The sequence below is a fragment of the Phocoena sinus genome, chromosome X (assembly GCF_008692025.1).
Source record: "Phocoena sinus isolate mPhoSin1 chromosome X, mPhoSin1.pri, whole genome shotgun sequence".
Lineage (NCBI taxonomy): Eukaryota > Metazoa > Chordata > Mammalia > Artiodactyla > Phocoenidae > Phocoena > Phocoena sinus.
In genome coordinates, this window is record NC_045784.1 from 36,959,185 (window position 1) to 36,976,149 (window position 16,965).

Consider the following 16,965-nt stretch of genomic DNA (forward strand, 5'->3'; position numbering starts at 1 on the left):
GAGCGCTCCCAAGAAACAATGGAACAGCGAACACTAGGGACGTTACGGAAAGAAAAGGGGAAAAGGCATGGATTAGATTTTAAGGTATCCCAGCTGGCGGAAAGCGGGAGGCGAGGAATTCTCGCGAGATCTCGAGACCTCCTAGACCTCGGCTAGGGTAAGAGCGGAGGACAGGGGAAATGGAACTCAAGCGAACTAGGACAGTATTTGGCGCTCTCAGTGCCAAGGTAGGACGACGAGCCGGGGACGCGACCGACTAGGAAATCCCGCGAGGTTAGGACTAAACGAGAGCGCAGTAGCTAGGCAGAAGTCGTAGCGGCGGCAGGAGTGTGGGTGTGAGAGGGAGGGCATACGTCTTACGTGCTGACGTAGCAGCCGTTCCAGCGGGTATATTAGATCCGTGGCCGCGCCGTGCGCCTTAGAGCCGCAGTTCTCCCGTGAGAGGGTCTTTGCGGTGAGCCAAACACATTAGCTCAGCAGCGGAAGACTCCGAGTTCTCGGTACTCTTCAGGGATGAGTCATGTGGCGGTGGAAAATGCGCTCGGGCTGGACCAGCAGGTGAGCCGCAGGGAGCCTACCAGGGTTGTTGCTGCATGAATTCCCTCCCCTGACCTAACATGGTTTGTGGCGCAGTGCTAGCTGGTATCCTCAGTTCCCATTTGCTGGGTCCCTCGGGCTGGTGAGTGTGAATGCCCCAGGGCTGTGGGGGAACGGGAAGGTGACAGGAATGCTAGTTGTGGTTGTCGCTGGGGCCCCTGTTTGGCTCGCGGTATTGTCCCCGGCCCGAGCACAATGGCGGCTTTTGTGTGTGCGTGCGCAGGCGGGCGGAGGGGGAGGGGGCGCGCGCTCGCGCGGAGGCGCGCACGCGCGAACCTCGACTGACTAGTGACCCATGGGTGGGTGGGGGGAGGGGGCGCGGCGCGGTGGTTCACGAATGGGGACCTTTCTGGTCCTGAGGGCTCCGGCTCTCGCGGCGTGCGCGGCTCGGATTCCGGTCAGAGAGCCGAGCGGCGTTGGCGTGTGTGTGTGTGTGTGTGTGTGTGTGTGTGTGTTCGCGCGTGTGAGCGGGAGGAGGAACGCGGCCCTGGAATGTGGGAGGGGGCGGCGCGGGGGGTGGCCTTCGCGCGGGGTAATGGCGGCGGCCTCCTTTGTGTGGTGTCGGGTGGCTGGGCGGCGCTGCGGCCCACGAGCGGGAGAGGCCGGGCCGTCGAGGGCCCGGAGACGGGGATGGATGGGCATCTTGTTCCTCCCGGGCTTCCTTCCGCAGGTCTTTTTCGCTCCAGCCCGGCTTCCGCAGGCCGGGAGCCACGGCCCGTGAGGCCGCGTTTCCGGAGTGGAAAGTTTTGTGACGCAGATTGGGGGGGGGAGGGGGGAGAGGGGGGGACGGGAGGGAGGGAGGGAAGAATGGGCCGCTGCGTCGCGGTGGCGCCGGGCTCTGGAGTTCGTGGTTGAAGGCGGTGGGGAGACGTCAGGGAGGTTTGCGGCCGCCCCGCTTCACATGCTCACCATAGTCACTGTGTGGCGATTTAGCCCAGGGCCGCGCGTCGTTTTGGGGGGTGGGGGGGGGCGCCACGGAGTGTACGAGCGTCCTCAGAGTTAGGACGCTTTGATGCGGGCGTTTGATTAGTGACTCGGCCAGGGGAAAAACACCCGGAATGTGGCTTGGGGAGAAATAAACAATTTTGTTGTTGACTTGTTGCTGCTTGTGGACTGAAATTTTGAAATAGGTCAGCGGCTCCGGGTCTGTCGTCTTACCCGGAACGCCCTCCTCTAAGGGTTTAGAGGTAGAGGAGGGGTTCTGGGCTGAGGTGGCAGGGAGTCAGCATCCCTCAGCAACAGTGGCACCGCGCTTCAGAGAAGCTCTTCAGTGCGACGTTTGTAGCCTTTAAGTAAACTTATGCCTACCACGAGCTCCGAAATTCTGAAACGAAGTCGAGTGACGCAAATGAATTGTCAATAGACTTTAATGTAGTCGTGTATAATAAGTTTTTAAGGACTTAACGACCTGTTTTGGGGGGGAGCATTTTTTCCATTAATGAATCAGTTTGAATCCTCCAAATTGCTGACGCGTCATGTTAAATGGAGCAGAGACATAAAAAATCTGTTATCAAGAGCATAGGCTGTTCCCAGTTTTAACATTTACCATGTAGGTAGTGCTGTATTTAAGATTCTAGGTAGGAATGAAATTTGTAATCGAAGTAATTGGAAGAAGTATGCAGAGTCGTTAGAATTAAGCAGCAAGCTAATTCACAACTGAGAAAATTGCAATAACGTAATCCTAACAGTTTACAGTAGCATTTAGTGTTTGCCAAGTGTAAAATTAATGACAAAACGTACGGCAACAAGTGCAAAAAGAAAGTGTTACTATTGTGCGTTAAAGTATCAGTCAATTGCTGAGATAACTAGTGCAGAGAAAACATGACTGCGTTTTTGCTGATAGAAATTAGGAAATGAGCTGCCTTACCATAACTCATTTTTTTTTTTCAAGGTTTAGCATCTGCTTCCAATTTTCAGTGCCTCCATTGATGATGCTTGCAATTTGACAGTATAACCTTGAGCTTTTAACAGAGGACTTAAACGTTATGGTACAGCGTATCACCTTTGCAAACAGGTGGCAATAGTGCTGTGACTGGGTACATTGAAAAAATGAAACTGCTTTTGGCACATACAGTTTTCCCCCTATTGCTTGTAAATAGTTTGTTATTGCAGAATGCGATGAAGATAGATCTCTTTTTTAGAATGTTGAGGCTTTGAGCTACCAGTGTAAAGGGACGGGTAGACGTGGAGATAAAGGCAGTAAAATGTGTCCTACTCATCAAGGACACTACATGCCAGTTGTGCCATTTATGTCCGAAGTGTTCTGAACTTAACTGTGAAAGTGGGAGAACAAGTAAGTACCTACTTCATAGGTTTGTGCTTAGTAGTGCTCAGTAAGTGGTGGTTATATTAATTTTTGTTCTGAAGCGTGCTACCCTAATTTAAAATATTTGTGCAGTATTTAGGGATAAAGGAACTATGACATGGTCGATAAAATTTTTCTGACATTTTTCAGGTGTGCTTTGTAGGTTTAAAATAATTCCAAGTAGAAAGTTGGTGGCATTGAAAACATTTGTCTCCAAATGTTTGGAGCTAAAATGAATCCAATGACTATTTGACATTTTAAAATAATTTAAATTTCTTGAACTTTTACTATGGAAAACATTACAGGGAAGATTCATTTTGAATGAATGAGTTAAATTTGGACCCAGTTTCTCCTGGATAGCACCACCATCTTGGTGTGGTACTTTCTGCAGTATATACAGTAGTACTGTAGTAAAGTATTTTGCATTTGCTTACCGCTTAGTTGTCTTCGAAGCACATTCTTAGTCACATTCTCCTTAAGAGTTTCACATCCCCGGTGAGGCAGACAGGACAACTAGTGCTAGTAAATGCTAGAGAGCAAGACTAGTTTTCTCTTAGTGTAATATTTCTGCACATGGGCTGCTAACCAAAGTTTAATAACTCTTTTCTAGTTTGCTGGCCTAGACCTGAACTCTTCTGATAATCAGAGTGGAGGAAGTACCGCCAGCAGTAAGTAAAACATTTTATGGATTTACTGTGAATAATTAGGGCTTTTAAAAAAAAATTTATTTCATTGAAGTACAGTTGATTTACAATGCTGTTACTTGAGTATTAGAGCTTTAATACCTTAATATTTTGTTGGATTTGTTTAAAATTTAAGAATTTCCCTGCCAATCTTTACTGTGTAAAGAATTAGGTGGGTAGCATTGTGGGGGGGTTGGGGGGGTGGTTTTGTTTTGTTTTGTTTTGGCCGCGCCGCGCAGCATGCAGGATCTTAGTTTCCTGACCAGGGGTGGAACCCCCATGCCTCTTGCAGTGGAAGTCCTGTGTTGTGGTCTTTTGATAACAAAACAGAGTAGTTTTCTTGAATGAAAACAATCATTAAGGACCTTTTACAAAACACAAATTATCTCTAGAAGGGTTTGATTGTGTCCATTATGAATCCTGAGCCCAGCTTAAAGGTGATGGGAATGTGTATATCACTATTAGAGTGAATCTAAAGATTCCGCATGCTGTAACTAAGACCTGGTGAGGCCAAATAAATATTTTTAAAAAAAATAATAGAACGAGGCCATAATGAATCTTGGGGTGGTGGTTAGGATTTTAAATGCTGAATTGTTGTATTCTGTTGAAAAGAAGTTAGATATAGAAGTTTTATTTAATTTTTTTTTCCTTAAAAGGGTTTCTTGGATACTTGGTAGAGATTAGTATTAAGGTGTATGGGATCTTGGTAGTTTATTATTGGCAATAGACCTGCTTCAGCTCAGGTCTCTTCCCACCCTATTAACCAAAAAGAAAAAATGTGTATCGGCTGTATGTAAGGTCTGAAAGCACCATTTCTTCAAGCTCTCTTTGTTGCATAGTAAAGGGCATGTCTTCATTTTTAGGCAAGAAGGACCTCACTGGGCACAGTTACTTGGTATTTGTTTTAAATTTCACTTTATTTGGCATGCTAAGAATCATTTAGGACTTAACCATTCTAATAGAGATCTTTAATAATTCAACCCAGAAGTGAAAAAGTTAAATTGCAGATTAAAGCAAGTTGACTTTACTTGTTGGGTATATACATTATTTGCTTTTGATTCTCATCCATTGTCTAGGCTGTATTCTTGTGCATACAGAAAAACAGTTGACTTTCCTTAAACTCTGCAGGTCTCGATTTAAAATTCAGTTCCTTGAAATCATTCTCCCTCTTGCAACTTTCCCATGTTACATATGTATTCTATGTCTTGGAACTTAACCAGGGTAGAAACAAAAAAAAAAGCCTTTTAGTGGCTAGTTACATGTTTATTACTTTTAGGTTGTTACGGTAACACTTGTGCTACATGTTAGATAATTTATTAATGTTTGTTACGTTGTTGTAGTAATACTTAACGTTGTAACTCTTTTGTTAGTTTGTAACAATTCTCTGAAATCATAGCAGGCCTTTTAAAATATTGTATTAAATTAACCACTAGTGACAAGTTAAATTTATGTATTTGTAGATTTCAACTATTAGGTTCCAAGTCAAACCTGTTCTCCTTTCCCTTTTAAAATTCTACTTATTAAAGCAATAACCCATTTAAAATAAAAGTAAATTTGTTTTTATTTATTTTTTTATTTTTTTGCGGTACGCGGACCTCCCACTGCCGTGGCCTCTCCCGTTGCGGAGCACAGGCTCCGGACACGCAGGTCCAGCGGCCATGGCTCACGGGCCTAAGCCGCTCCGCGGCATGTGGGATCCTCCCGGACCGGGGCACGAACCTGTGTTCCCTGCACCGGCAGACAGACTCTCAACCACTGCACCACCAGGGAAGCCTTAAAAGTAGATTGTTTTTTCCCCCACTTCTCAATTTCCAACTACATAGTCAGACTGGAGGACTATAGATTTAAAAAATTTCTTTCCAGGACTGTTTTTTAATAGCGCAAATTTTGGCCAGAAAGCTTTAACTTAAAGTTTTATGGAATATGAAGTTTTAACTTTGTTAATTTCTTTTAGAAGGGCGCTATATTCCTCCTCACTTAAGGAACAGAGAAGCTACTAAAGGTAAGTCCTTTGAACAATTTGGTATACTTAATTCATGCTGCATTTAGAAGTTGGAGCCTAGGGAAAATGAGACACCTGGAGAAGTCTGTAAACATTGTGCTCCTCCTGCTACTGGCAGAACTGTTTCAGGTATTAGGGTTTACTCATTTTGGAAAAACTCGTCTAATGTCAGACAGTGGAAAACTGCATTTCCTATGTCAAACTCTTCTGAGGCCAAGGGCATGGTTTTGTACAATTTCACTAGTCTTGTGCTTAACCTGTGTTTGTAATCGTTCACAGCATGATTTCAATTTGAAAAAGGTGATTGGGCACCCATTACTGTGTAAACCAAACTGCTGCATAGTGATGACAACCCAGTTATTTCTGTCTTGCAGAGGTGCCAAAATGAAGATGGGGTTATTGGGGAATAGTTAACAAGCATTGGGCACGCTCCCAATAGATGGGAGTGATTCTCTGGCTTCATCTCCTTGCCTTAACTGCTTCATTTGAAAGGTCTTATCTAAAAGGTATCACAACAGCTGGTCTTTTCCCATTAACTTTGTAAATAAGTGACAGAGAACTAGTAGATGGCTCATATTATGGGACAATTGTTTGGGTGCTGTGTGTTCCATAAAATAGGTGATCTGAGATTTGGAGGAAAAGGGGAAGGTCAGGAAAACAAGGTCAAGAAGAGGGAAGATACTGGATAAAGAAGGCAGGATTGGAAGGGTGGAGAGTCCACAGAAGCACATGGTTTGCTGTCGTTTCTCCATATCCATATGCAGTCCGTGTTAGCTTCACTTGTCCCTGGCAATACATGGAATATAAAATCTGTGTTATAATTTCTTAGCTATCATATCATTGTTTTTATTTACTGTAGAGTCTTAACCGTCATGGGTTCTCATTCCTTAGAATGCACTAGCTGAAATTGACTCCCATGTATATTTAGTGCTTTTCTCCCTTTGTTGCAATGACAGGAATCAAAGCAGGGAGAGAGGCGGTATCATATAGGAGTTAGAGCTGAAAGAGATCTTAGAAATCTAATTCAGCTCTTTATTGGTAGCCAAGACTTGATCACCTGGCTGGTAGAGGCAGGAGATGGAAGGAAAGTAACTTAACTTACAAACTATATCTCTGACTGTTTAATGAAGTGTCACTGAAGCTAGTTAAACCCTCTACTTGTCTTTAAACCGTCTACCTGTTGGGATAATTTACACCTTTGTCATCCCCTCTTACTGAATGTTTATAGCTGTACTCTAGGAACCTGTCTACACTGAGTTGCGTAGGGATGAGGATTTTCCTTTTTTCTATTATATTCCTAATTCTCATCTGGTAGTATGTACTTCATGAGAACAGAGCACTGTTCTTAAAACTTTTTACTATTGAAACTAAGAAATACTATATTAAACCAAGTGAACTGACATTCTTAATGTTTTAAATGAATGTCACTTCTAAGAGACATTGAAATAATGGTAACTCCTAGTAAACTCACCTATAAAATGAATGGAAGTTAAATTGTGATGGTTATGTAACAATACCATAAAAATTGTGTTACAGGCAAAGCTATTGACCTTTTAGAAGTGGTATTCATTCAGAACATTTTCAGACTGTCAATTGCTTTGTTTAGTGCACAGTATATTCTAGTGCCGTGGTAGGAATATTTCCATTGTTCCTCTGGTCCAGAGATGGGATAGTCAGTGGAGGGCTTCAGATTCGGAAACATGTTTTAAAGTATTGTCGTTTTCTAAATAATATAATAAAATGGGTTTGCGGTTTTTTTTCTTTTGAAGGATTCTATGATAAAGACAGTTCAGGGTGGAGTTCTAGTAAAGATAAGGATGCATACAGCAGTTTTGGTTGCCGTAGTGATTCAAGAGGGAAGTCTAGTTTCTTCAGTGATCGTGGAAGTGGATCAAGGGGAAGGTGAGTGATTTCTTATTTTCTTGCCTTTTTTACATGTACAATACAGCAATTTAGAAATTGGTCTTTGATTTGTACTCTGACCATTAAGCATGATATTTTTCCCCTTAGTAGACCACCTACTTGGATGTTAAGTATTGTCTGTTTAATCGTATTTATGTATTTTTTTAACTGTAAGAGGTCTACTAAATTGAACTTGTTATTCAAGAATTAGATTAGAAGAACTTTCCTTTTGGCATAATGAAATCAGTTATTTTTATATTTCTCTAGTTTTACATATTCTACTTAAAAGAGTTTTAGTGAATGGCCTAATTTGGTTGACATTTTCATGGATATTTTATATGACAATTTTTAAACACCTTATATTTTTGATTACACAAGTGTGGTGAACTGACCTCATGCGCCTAATAGCTGTGGTTAGTCCTCTGTGTCCTGATTTTTCGAAAACAGGCCTAAAACTAAAAACATCTTAATTCAGGTAAGGATTATTTTCTACCTTTTTATCCAAAGTTTGTCACACAGGTGAATTGTCCTTTAAGTAGCATCCTGATATAACTGGGACAATTGATATTTGGTGTGATACTTTGCTCTTTTCCCTACCACTAGAAATATTTGGATGAGAATATTTAAAGGTGTAAGTTATATGCTGGTTTCATGTGTATAAGACTGATTCTCCCCGCCCCGCCCCCCCCCCCCCCGCCCCTCCCAAGCCTAGTTTGTTTTTATTGAACTATAGTTGATTTACAATACTTTGTTAGTTTCAGGTATAAAGACGTGATTCAATTTCAACATGTATGAGGCCTGTGTAGGCTGTGTAATAAGAATAAGGAAGAATACTGAATTTAGAAAATAAAGTTATGTAAATGATACAATCTGGTTAGAGGACCTTATTTGTCAAATAAGAGTAAGCCTGAACTGGATTGTTGACATCCTTGAAATCAGCCATAATGAACTTCTCTTCAGGCACAGTTCTAGAGTAGTGGTAGGAATCGGATAATGGTTAAATGATAAGATTCTGATTAATTGGTTGTGCTGTTCAGGTTTGATGATCGTGGACGAGGTGACTATGACAGCATTGGCAGCCGTGGTGAAAGAGGTGGCTTTGGAAAATATGAACGTGGTGGAAACAGTCGCTGGTGTGACAAATCAGATGAAGATGATTGGTCAAAACCACTCCCGCCAAGTGAACGCTTGGAACAGTAAGTTTTTGAAATGTATGTTAATTGTGATGAAGCCTTATTGGCTAGTATAACAAATAAACTTACCGATCTTCTGATTTCAGAGAACTTTTTTCTGGAGGCAACACCGGGATTAACTTTGAAAAATACGATGACATTCCAGTTGAGGCAACAGGCAACAACTGTCCTCCACACATTGAAAGTGTAAGTAATTTTGCTTGACAGCAAAATACTTTAAGACAGAGGGAAGTGTAAGTATTTTCACAGCACATCAAGATGGGATGGGCTTCCTAAAGGCCTGTATAGACCACGCCTGCGTTGTGTTAACAATCTTTTAAAGTTACTCTAAAAGCCTGCCTCGTTGGTTTGTGGAAAGGGGGAGATTGAGTTCAATGTTACCATTACTAATATTTGAAATAGAAAATGGGTCAGACATGGGAGGAACTGAAAACTTTTCCAGTGTAGGTTAAGCTTAGGGGGTGTTGTTGTTTTTTTCCCCCTCCCCCTCAAAATGTAACACGATAACTTTTATTTAAAGCAGCTGTAAACTAAAGTACAAGTTGGTTGATAGGGTTTTTTCCCCCATTGTATTTGTATAAAGCAAAATGGCTCCAGGTCGTATTTCTACCTATTTAACCCTGATGTATTTCTCGACAGTTCAGTGATCTTGAGATGGGAGAGATTATTATGGGAAACATTGAGCTTACTCGCTACACTCGTCCAACTCCAGTGCAAAAGCATGCTATTCCTATTATCAAAGAGAAGAGAGACTTGATGGCTTGTGCCCAAACAGGTAAGCAGACTTGATAAAGTAAAAAGTTGTCCAGAATACCTTAACTCTGCTTCCTCTCATAAAACCAATACCCAAAAAATATGCATGGAGTATCTAAGTTTCACGAGGAAGCTTGAGTCCTGTTTGTAGCCTGACTGGTATACTTTGATATAGATAAGGAGTAGCTGGATGGTATCTCTTTTGTCTTAGCCCTTTGGATCCTGTGTTACCTCTAGTGTTTCCATTAGGGTGTCTTGGGGATAGCCTATAGAAAGTCATGACCCTGATATTGGTGCAACAGGGATAGGTTATTGTGATTGCAGTGGTGGGAAAGTTAGCACTACATAAATTATGGTATCTGGGATAAGAAGGATAAGAATAGCTTGTGATCCATGGGAATGTGGCCAAGGGAAGGGTCCTTAACCTCCCATCTTTTGGGAATGGGGATAGTTACAGCCTCTCAGTTGAGAACAGGCTTTATTATATCTGTGTGAATTTGGCCAGTTTGCAAGAGAGATAAGATTCTCCCAATAAAAATATATGGCACTTGAATAATTTGGTATCTTTCTTTCCCTATGGAAGAGTGAGAATGTCATCCTTTATACATTATCAGTATGTACAGTACCTACAAGGAAGTGTTAGAAATTGAAATTGACACCAGTTTTGAGACAGAATTCCTGCTCTCTTTGCACAAATGCGAAGAAGTGAATACTAACCAGTACATTGTGAGTGACCAGAGTTTGGTATACATTTTCTGTAAATGAACAAAATATTTTTTTGGATTATGGACCATGTGGTCTCTGCAACTATTCAGCTCTGCTGTTGTATGAAGGCAGACATAGATGATATGTAAAATTATTGGTCACAGGTATATTCCAGTAAAGCTTTATTTACAAGGATATAGGTTGGACCTTAGTTTGTTAACTCCTATTACAGATTGGTCAAAGTCGTCACTTGGTATTTTTTAAATTAAGCTATTAATTTTTAGAAAATTAATTTGGGAATAAAGTAAAATTGCTAATTAATAGTTAAGTTGTTGGGCAGTTAAAAAAGTCATCTACCAATATATATTCAAAAATAATAAGCAGGTTTTTCTGTGGTTAAATGAGTATGCTTTCTTTTAAACAGGGTCTGGAAAAACTGCAGCATTTCTCTTGCCCATCTTGAGTCAGATTTATTCTGATGGTCCAGGCGAGGCTTTGAGGGCCATGAAGGTAAATATTTCTATATAAAATGGGAAATGATTGTAGAACCTTGTAGGTAGCTGCTGAGAAAGCGTTCTAAATGACAGTAAGACTTGTATTCTAACCTATATAATTAGAAACAGTTTTTACGTAAAATCAGTGAATTACAGAAGGGAATTATGTGTAATGGACCTTTAAAAAATGATGTTAAGAGTTTAACTTATAAATTATTTCTTAGGAAAATGGAAGGTATGGGCGCCGCAAACAATACCCAATCTCCTTGGTGTTAGCACCAACTAGAGAATTGGCTGTACAGATCTATGAGGAAGCCAGGAAAGTAAGTATGCATTTCAGAGATTATCGGCTTTCTCATTGATTCTGATGCAGTGTTTTATGACCACGTAAAAATCTTGGCCTTAAAGTTGATAAAATTTTCTTTGCTTACAGTTTTCATACCGATCTAGAGTTCGTCCTTGCGTGGTTTATGGTGGTGCTGATATTGGTCAGCAAATTCGAGACTTAGAACGTGGATGTCACTTGTTAGTAGCCACTCCAGGACGTCTAGTGGATATGATGGAAAGAGGGAAGATTGGATTAGACTTCTGCAAGTATGTTGATTTTTAAATGTGTGGAATGCATTAATTTTAAAAATTACTGGCCATTAGTTTTCTGGAACTTGTCCATAAATTTTAAGATGGAGAAGAGATTTATTTTAGTCTTCCAGCTTTTCCAAAAAGTTTGCTCTTTGTAATTTTAATGTTGAAAAATCAGTGACATTTTAGTAGTCTGAGAATGACCAGACTCTGGGACCAGAGTCAAGTATAAGAGCTAATTTGGGTGTGTACTATCTGGGACCATTTATTTAGTGGCAAAGATCCTGTGCTGTGTCTCACGTACATGGGTCAAATTGTATGGTGTGAGGAATTTAACTACCTGAATGAGTAATTAATTGTGCTTATAGAAACAGCTACATTAAAATTATCTTTTCTCCTCTAATTCTAAACTGGATTTTTTTTTTTTCATGGCAGATACTTGGTGTTAGATGAAGCTGATCGGATGTTGGATATGGGGTTTGAGCCTCAAATACGTAGAATCGTTGAACAAGATACTATGCCACCAAAGGGAGTTCGCCACACTATGATGTTTAGTGCTACCTTCCCGAAGGAAATACAGGTATTGTTTGATGCTGCAAATCTGATTTACTTAGGAATTTGTTTATCTCAATAGATAATAAAATATATTTTTTTTTCTTTCAGATGCTTGCTCGTGATTTCTTGGATGAGTATATCTTTCTGGCCGTAGGAAGAGTTGGCTCTACCTCTGAGAACATCACACAGAAAGTAGTCTGGGTGGAAGAGTCAGACAAACGGTCATTTCTGCTTGACCTTCTAAATGCAACAGGTATAATTTTAGCATCACTCTGGTGGCTTAGGTAATAAATCCATTTGGATCACCTTTATTGCTTTTCCTCCTCATCCAAAACATTCTCTTGAAAACGGTCTATTTTAATTGCCTCTATTTGCAAGTTTACTAAGTGCTGCAAAGAGAACCAAGCCACTCTTAGTGACAGAAACCTTGTAATATTTTACTTTAGGCAAAGATTCACTGACCTTAGTGTTTGTGGAGACCAAAAAGGGTGCAGATTCTCTAGAGGATTTCTTGTACCATGAAGGATATGCCTGTACGAGTATCCATGGAGACCGATCTCAGAGAGATAGAGAAGAGGCTCTTCACCAGTTCCGCTCAGGAAAAAGCCCGATTCTAGTGGCTACAGCAGTATGTATAATATAATCTTATTTTCAAGGTCGCCATGTTCAACTATTTGCTTTCTTTTAAATGGACCATATGTAACAGAAGTTATTTTCTAGGTAGCAGCAAGAGGACTGGACATTTCAAATGTGAAACATGTTATCAATTTTGATTTGCCCAGTGATATTGAAGAATATGTACATCGCATTGGCCGTACAGGACGTGTAGGAAACCTTGGTAAGTGTGTGATTACTTGATGGTGTGGTGGTTTCTGGTTTTCAGTGTGATTCTTGCAGCAAAGAACTTTCAGGATCTTATTAGAAGAACTCCTATTTTCAAAGAATGCGATTAAGATACATCTTAGCAGAAGTGGCAGGAAAAGTCAGGGTTTGTTCAAAGAACTTTGAGTTGGTTAAATAGCAAATAGTTAGCTCTTTTTTTTAGTATTCTACTTAATACTCTCGTATGAAAGTAATACTGTGCTACTTTATGGAAGACCTTAATTTATGTACTTTTGGGAACTGTTTTAGGCCTTGCCACATCATTCTTTAATGAGAGGAACGTAAATATTACCAAGGATTTGTTGGATCTTCTTGTTGAAGCTAAACAAGAAGTGCCATCTTGGTTAGAAAACATGGCTTATGAACATCACTACAAGGGTAGCAGCCGTGGACGATCCAAAAGGTGAGTTACAGATGGTGTATAATGATGGGGATGGGTGCTATATCCAAGGTTAACTTTTCAAGATTATTTAAGTGACATTAAGTTGATGTGAGCCTTTTCATAGCTAAGGCCTTTTAAAAATCACTATTAGGGAAGATAGGGCTGGATGGAATTGTTTGAATTGGAAAATCAGAAATTGGTCATTGGGAAGTTTTAACAAGATTTGGGTTATGTGGTCAAAATTTCATCTTTATGTGAACTAACACGTTTTGTCCTTGTAGTAGTAGATTCAGTGGAGGATTTGGTGCCAGAGACTATCGACAGAGTAGTGGTGCCAGCAGTTCCAGCTTCAGCAGCAGCCGCGCCAGCAGCAGCCGCAGTGGTGGAGGCGGCCATGGCAGCAGCAGAGGGTTTGGTGGAGGTAATGTTTATTTTTAACCTCATATCTTTGGGAAGGGTTTTTTTTCTTTTCCATCTTTTTCAAAGCATAATTTAAAATATTGGGAAGTTCGGCCCTGTAGATTGCTTTCTATAATTTTACATCAAAATACTTAAAGAAGGGAAAGATTGTATTAAACAGTGGATGACTTAATTAATTTTTCTCTGTTTTAAATCTTTCATTAGGTGGCTATGGAGGCTTTTACAACAGTGATGGATATGGAGGAAATTATAACTCCCAGGGGGTTGACTGGTGGGGTAACTGAACCTGCTTTGCAGTAGGTCACCCTGCCAAACAAGCTAATATGGAAACCACATGTAACTTAGCCAGACTATACCTTGTGTAGCTTCAAGAACTCGCAGTACATTACCAGCTGTGATTCTCCACTGAAATTTTTTTTTTAAGGGAGCTCAAGGTCACATGAAGAGTTGAAAGGAACAATCAGCAGCCCTGTTCAGAAGGTGGTTTGAAGACTTCATTGCTGTAGTTTGGATTAACTCCCCTCCCAACCCCCATCCCAAACTGCATTTATAATTTTGTGACTGAGGATCATTTGTTTGTTAATGTACTGTGCCTTTAACTTTAGACAACTTTTTATTTTGATGTCCTGTTGGCTCAGTAATGCTCAAGATACCAATTGTTTTGACAAAATAAATTTACTGAACTTGGGCTAAAATCAAACCTTGGCACACAGGTGTGATACAACTTAACAGGAATCATCGATTCATCCATAAATATTATAAGGAAAAAACTTACGCGGTAGCCTGCATTAGGGCTTTTTGATACTTGCAGATTGGGGGAAAATAAACAACAAACGTCTTGAAGCATATTAATGGAATTAGTTTCTAATGTGGCAAACTGTATTAAGTTAAAGTTCTGATTTGCTCACTCTATCCTGGATAGGTATTTAGAACCTGATAGTCTTTAAACAAGCCATTCCAGTCATGATGAGGTGATGTATGAATACATGCATACATTCAAAGCACTGTTTTCAAAGTTAATGCAAGTAAATACAGCAATTCCTCTTTCAATGTTTAGGCAGATCATTAATTATGAGCTAGCCAGATGTGGGCATACTATTACAGGGAAAGTATAAAGGTCTGATAACTTGAGATAGGTTTTTAGGAGAATTCATCTACTTAGACTTTATAAATGCCTGCCATAAGTGAAATTGAAATGGTAGAATGGCTGACCACAGCAATGACCAGCCCTCATTTAGGGCCCTGGATGATTTTTGGTCTAATAACGCATGCTAGTGTTGATGTTTTTTGGTCAAGAGGGTATGAACAGGAAGAATTAATGCAGCAGGCTTTATTTTAAACGCCGATTTACATTACTCTGTTCAAGCTGCGTTGAGATGTTAAACTGGCTTACTATAGACTTTGTAAAAATGGCTCCAGAAGAGTAACAAACTGAAATCTTTGAGATCACACAGGTTGGAAATATGTACATAACTGCACAAGGTGTCAATTCTGCTATACAGTGCAGTTTTAGTCAGTTTTAGTTGCATAGGTTTCCATTGTATTTATAGTCTGTTTATGCTAAATCTGGCCAAAGATGAGCATTGTCCACCACTAAAATGCCTCTGCCACTTTGAATTCTGTGCTAATTTTGTGGCCAGAATGCGGTGATCAAAACGCTCAATCTTTTTACAGTGGCATAGGAAGATGGCAAAAATTTCCTAAAGTGCAATAGATTTTCAAGTGTATTGTGCCTTGTTCTAAAACTTTTATTAAGTAGGTGCACTTGACAGTATTGAGGTCATTTGTTATGGTGCTATTTCAATTAGTCTAGGTTTAGGCCCTTGTACATTTTGCCCATAACTTTTTACAAAGTACTTCTTTTATTGCACATTCAGAGAATTTTATATATATGTCTTGTGTGCGTGTCCTTAAACTTCCAATCTTATTTTGTCTCTTGGAGATTGTTGAACGCAGCTTGTCTAGGAAGGGGATGGGACTAGATTCTAAAATTTATTTGGGACCATGGGAATGATAGTTGGGAAGAAAACTATTTGCACACGACAGATTTCTAGATACTTTTTGCTGCTAGTTTTATGTAATATTTATTGAACATTTTGACAAATATTTATTTTTGTAAGCCTAAAAGTGATTCTTTGAAAGTTTAAAGAAACTTGACCAAAAGACAGTACAAAAACACTGGCACTTGAATGTTGAATGTCACCGTATGCGTGAAATTATATATTTCGGGGTAGTGTGAGCTTTTAATGTTAAGTCATAATAAACTCTTAAGTCAAATTAAGCAGACCCGGCATTGGCAGTGTAGCCATAACTTTCTGATGTTAGTAAAAATAAAATTGGCGACTTTAAATTAAATCATGCCAAGGTTTTGATACACTTGTCTTAAGATATTAATGAAACACTTCAAAACACTGATACGAAGTGTCCAGATTCTCAGATATTGTGTGAGTTTTGTTTCGTTGTGTGTATTTTTTTTTTTTTCAGTGAATGTCTGGCTCATTGCAATCCTCAAACATGTGGTTATCTTTGTTGTATTGGCATAATCAGTGACTTGTACATTCAGCGTTAGCATTTGAGCAAGTTTTATCAGCAAGCAATATTTTCAGTTAATAAATAAGGTTTCAAAAATCACATAAGAGTGGATTTAAACTTGCTGAATGTGAAGATTGAACCTCAAGTCACTGTAGCTTTAGTAATTGCTTATTGTATTAGTTTAGATGCTAGCACTGCATGTGCTGTGCATATTCTGATTTTATTAAAATAAAAAGTTGAACTGCACAGTCTCCTTTGTTGTTGTCAATTGTGGTTTATTATTAGAGGTGAAAATAAAGTTGTGCTCTTGCCTGAAGAGTTGTAAGATGTAATTTTTTGGGTTGCCATCCAGTGCTGATTTTGAAGTGCCTCTTGGATACAGAATTACTCTGGTGCAATTTTAATAAATGATGAAGATGGTGTGTGTTTGGAGTACAGTGAAAAAAGGATTTCTGTAATAGAAATCTAAAAGGTCCTCACTGATTATAGTTTGAAATTTATGGGGGGGGGGAAATCTCTGTTCTTGGAAGCACTTGATAACAAAGGATGGTTGAACAGTGGGAAAATGAATTGGGTAAAAATCAAATGTATTAGTAATCTAACAAGTGTGGTAAGTACTTAGTGATAATGTATTTGGGGTCAGGTTGATAGAGATGGCCTGGGTGTGCCCTCTACCTTTAGTTTTATTTGCTGACATCCAGTTTTAACACATATTGCTGCAGGCAGCTGCTGCCAGTTAACAGGAGATGATACAAGAGCCATAACTGGATGACTTCTAACAAGTTGTGATGAACCAAATGAAAAGGTTATTTTGGTTTTGGGGGTCAAAAATGGTCAAATGTTGGCAATTTGGTATGGCTTCACCTAATGAAAGTACATGTATTCACCTTTCGTTGCAGTTTTGAGTTCTAATTTTACAGTATGATTAAGAACTTTTTTGCATTGTAAAGATATACTTGGTTCTGGATAGTTAGATTTTCA

General features: G+C 39.8%; 1 protein-coding gene across 5 annotated transcripts; it reads left to right on the forward strand.

Moving 5' to 3' along the window:
- The first annotated feature begins 295 nt into the window (after nt 1–295).
- On the forward strand, nt 296–16,300 carry DDX3X (DEAD-box helicase 3 X-linked). Of its 5 annotated transcripts, none has more exons than XM_032619185.1 (17): nt 296–558; nt 3,513–3,570; nt 5,540–5,587; nt 7,357–7,489; nt 8,527–8,685; nt 8,769–8,868; nt 9,322–9,457; nt 10,565–10,650; nt 10,859–10,957; nt 11,068–11,228; nt 11,649–11,793; nt 11,877–12,021; nt 12,215–12,396; nt 12,489–12,606; nt 12,900–13,053; nt 13,314–13,453; nt 13,657–16,235. In XM_032619185.1, exons 1-17 carry the CDS (start codon nt 514–516, stop codon nt 13,734–13,736), a joined length of 1,989 nt encoding a protein of 662 aa, XP_032475076.1. In that variant the 5' UTR covers nt 296–513; the 3' UTR covers nt 13,737–16,235. The 5 variants fall into 5 exon arrangements, with proteins under 5 accessions (XP_032475076.1, XP_032475080.1, XP_032475077.1 ...); XM_032619189.1 differs by having other exon boundaries at nt 405–558; nt 13,877–16,300; XM_032619186.1 differs by having other exon boundaries at nt 405–558; nt 13,317–13,453; nt 13,657–16,300.
- The last annotated feature ends 665 nt before the right edge of the window (nt 16,301–16,965 follow it).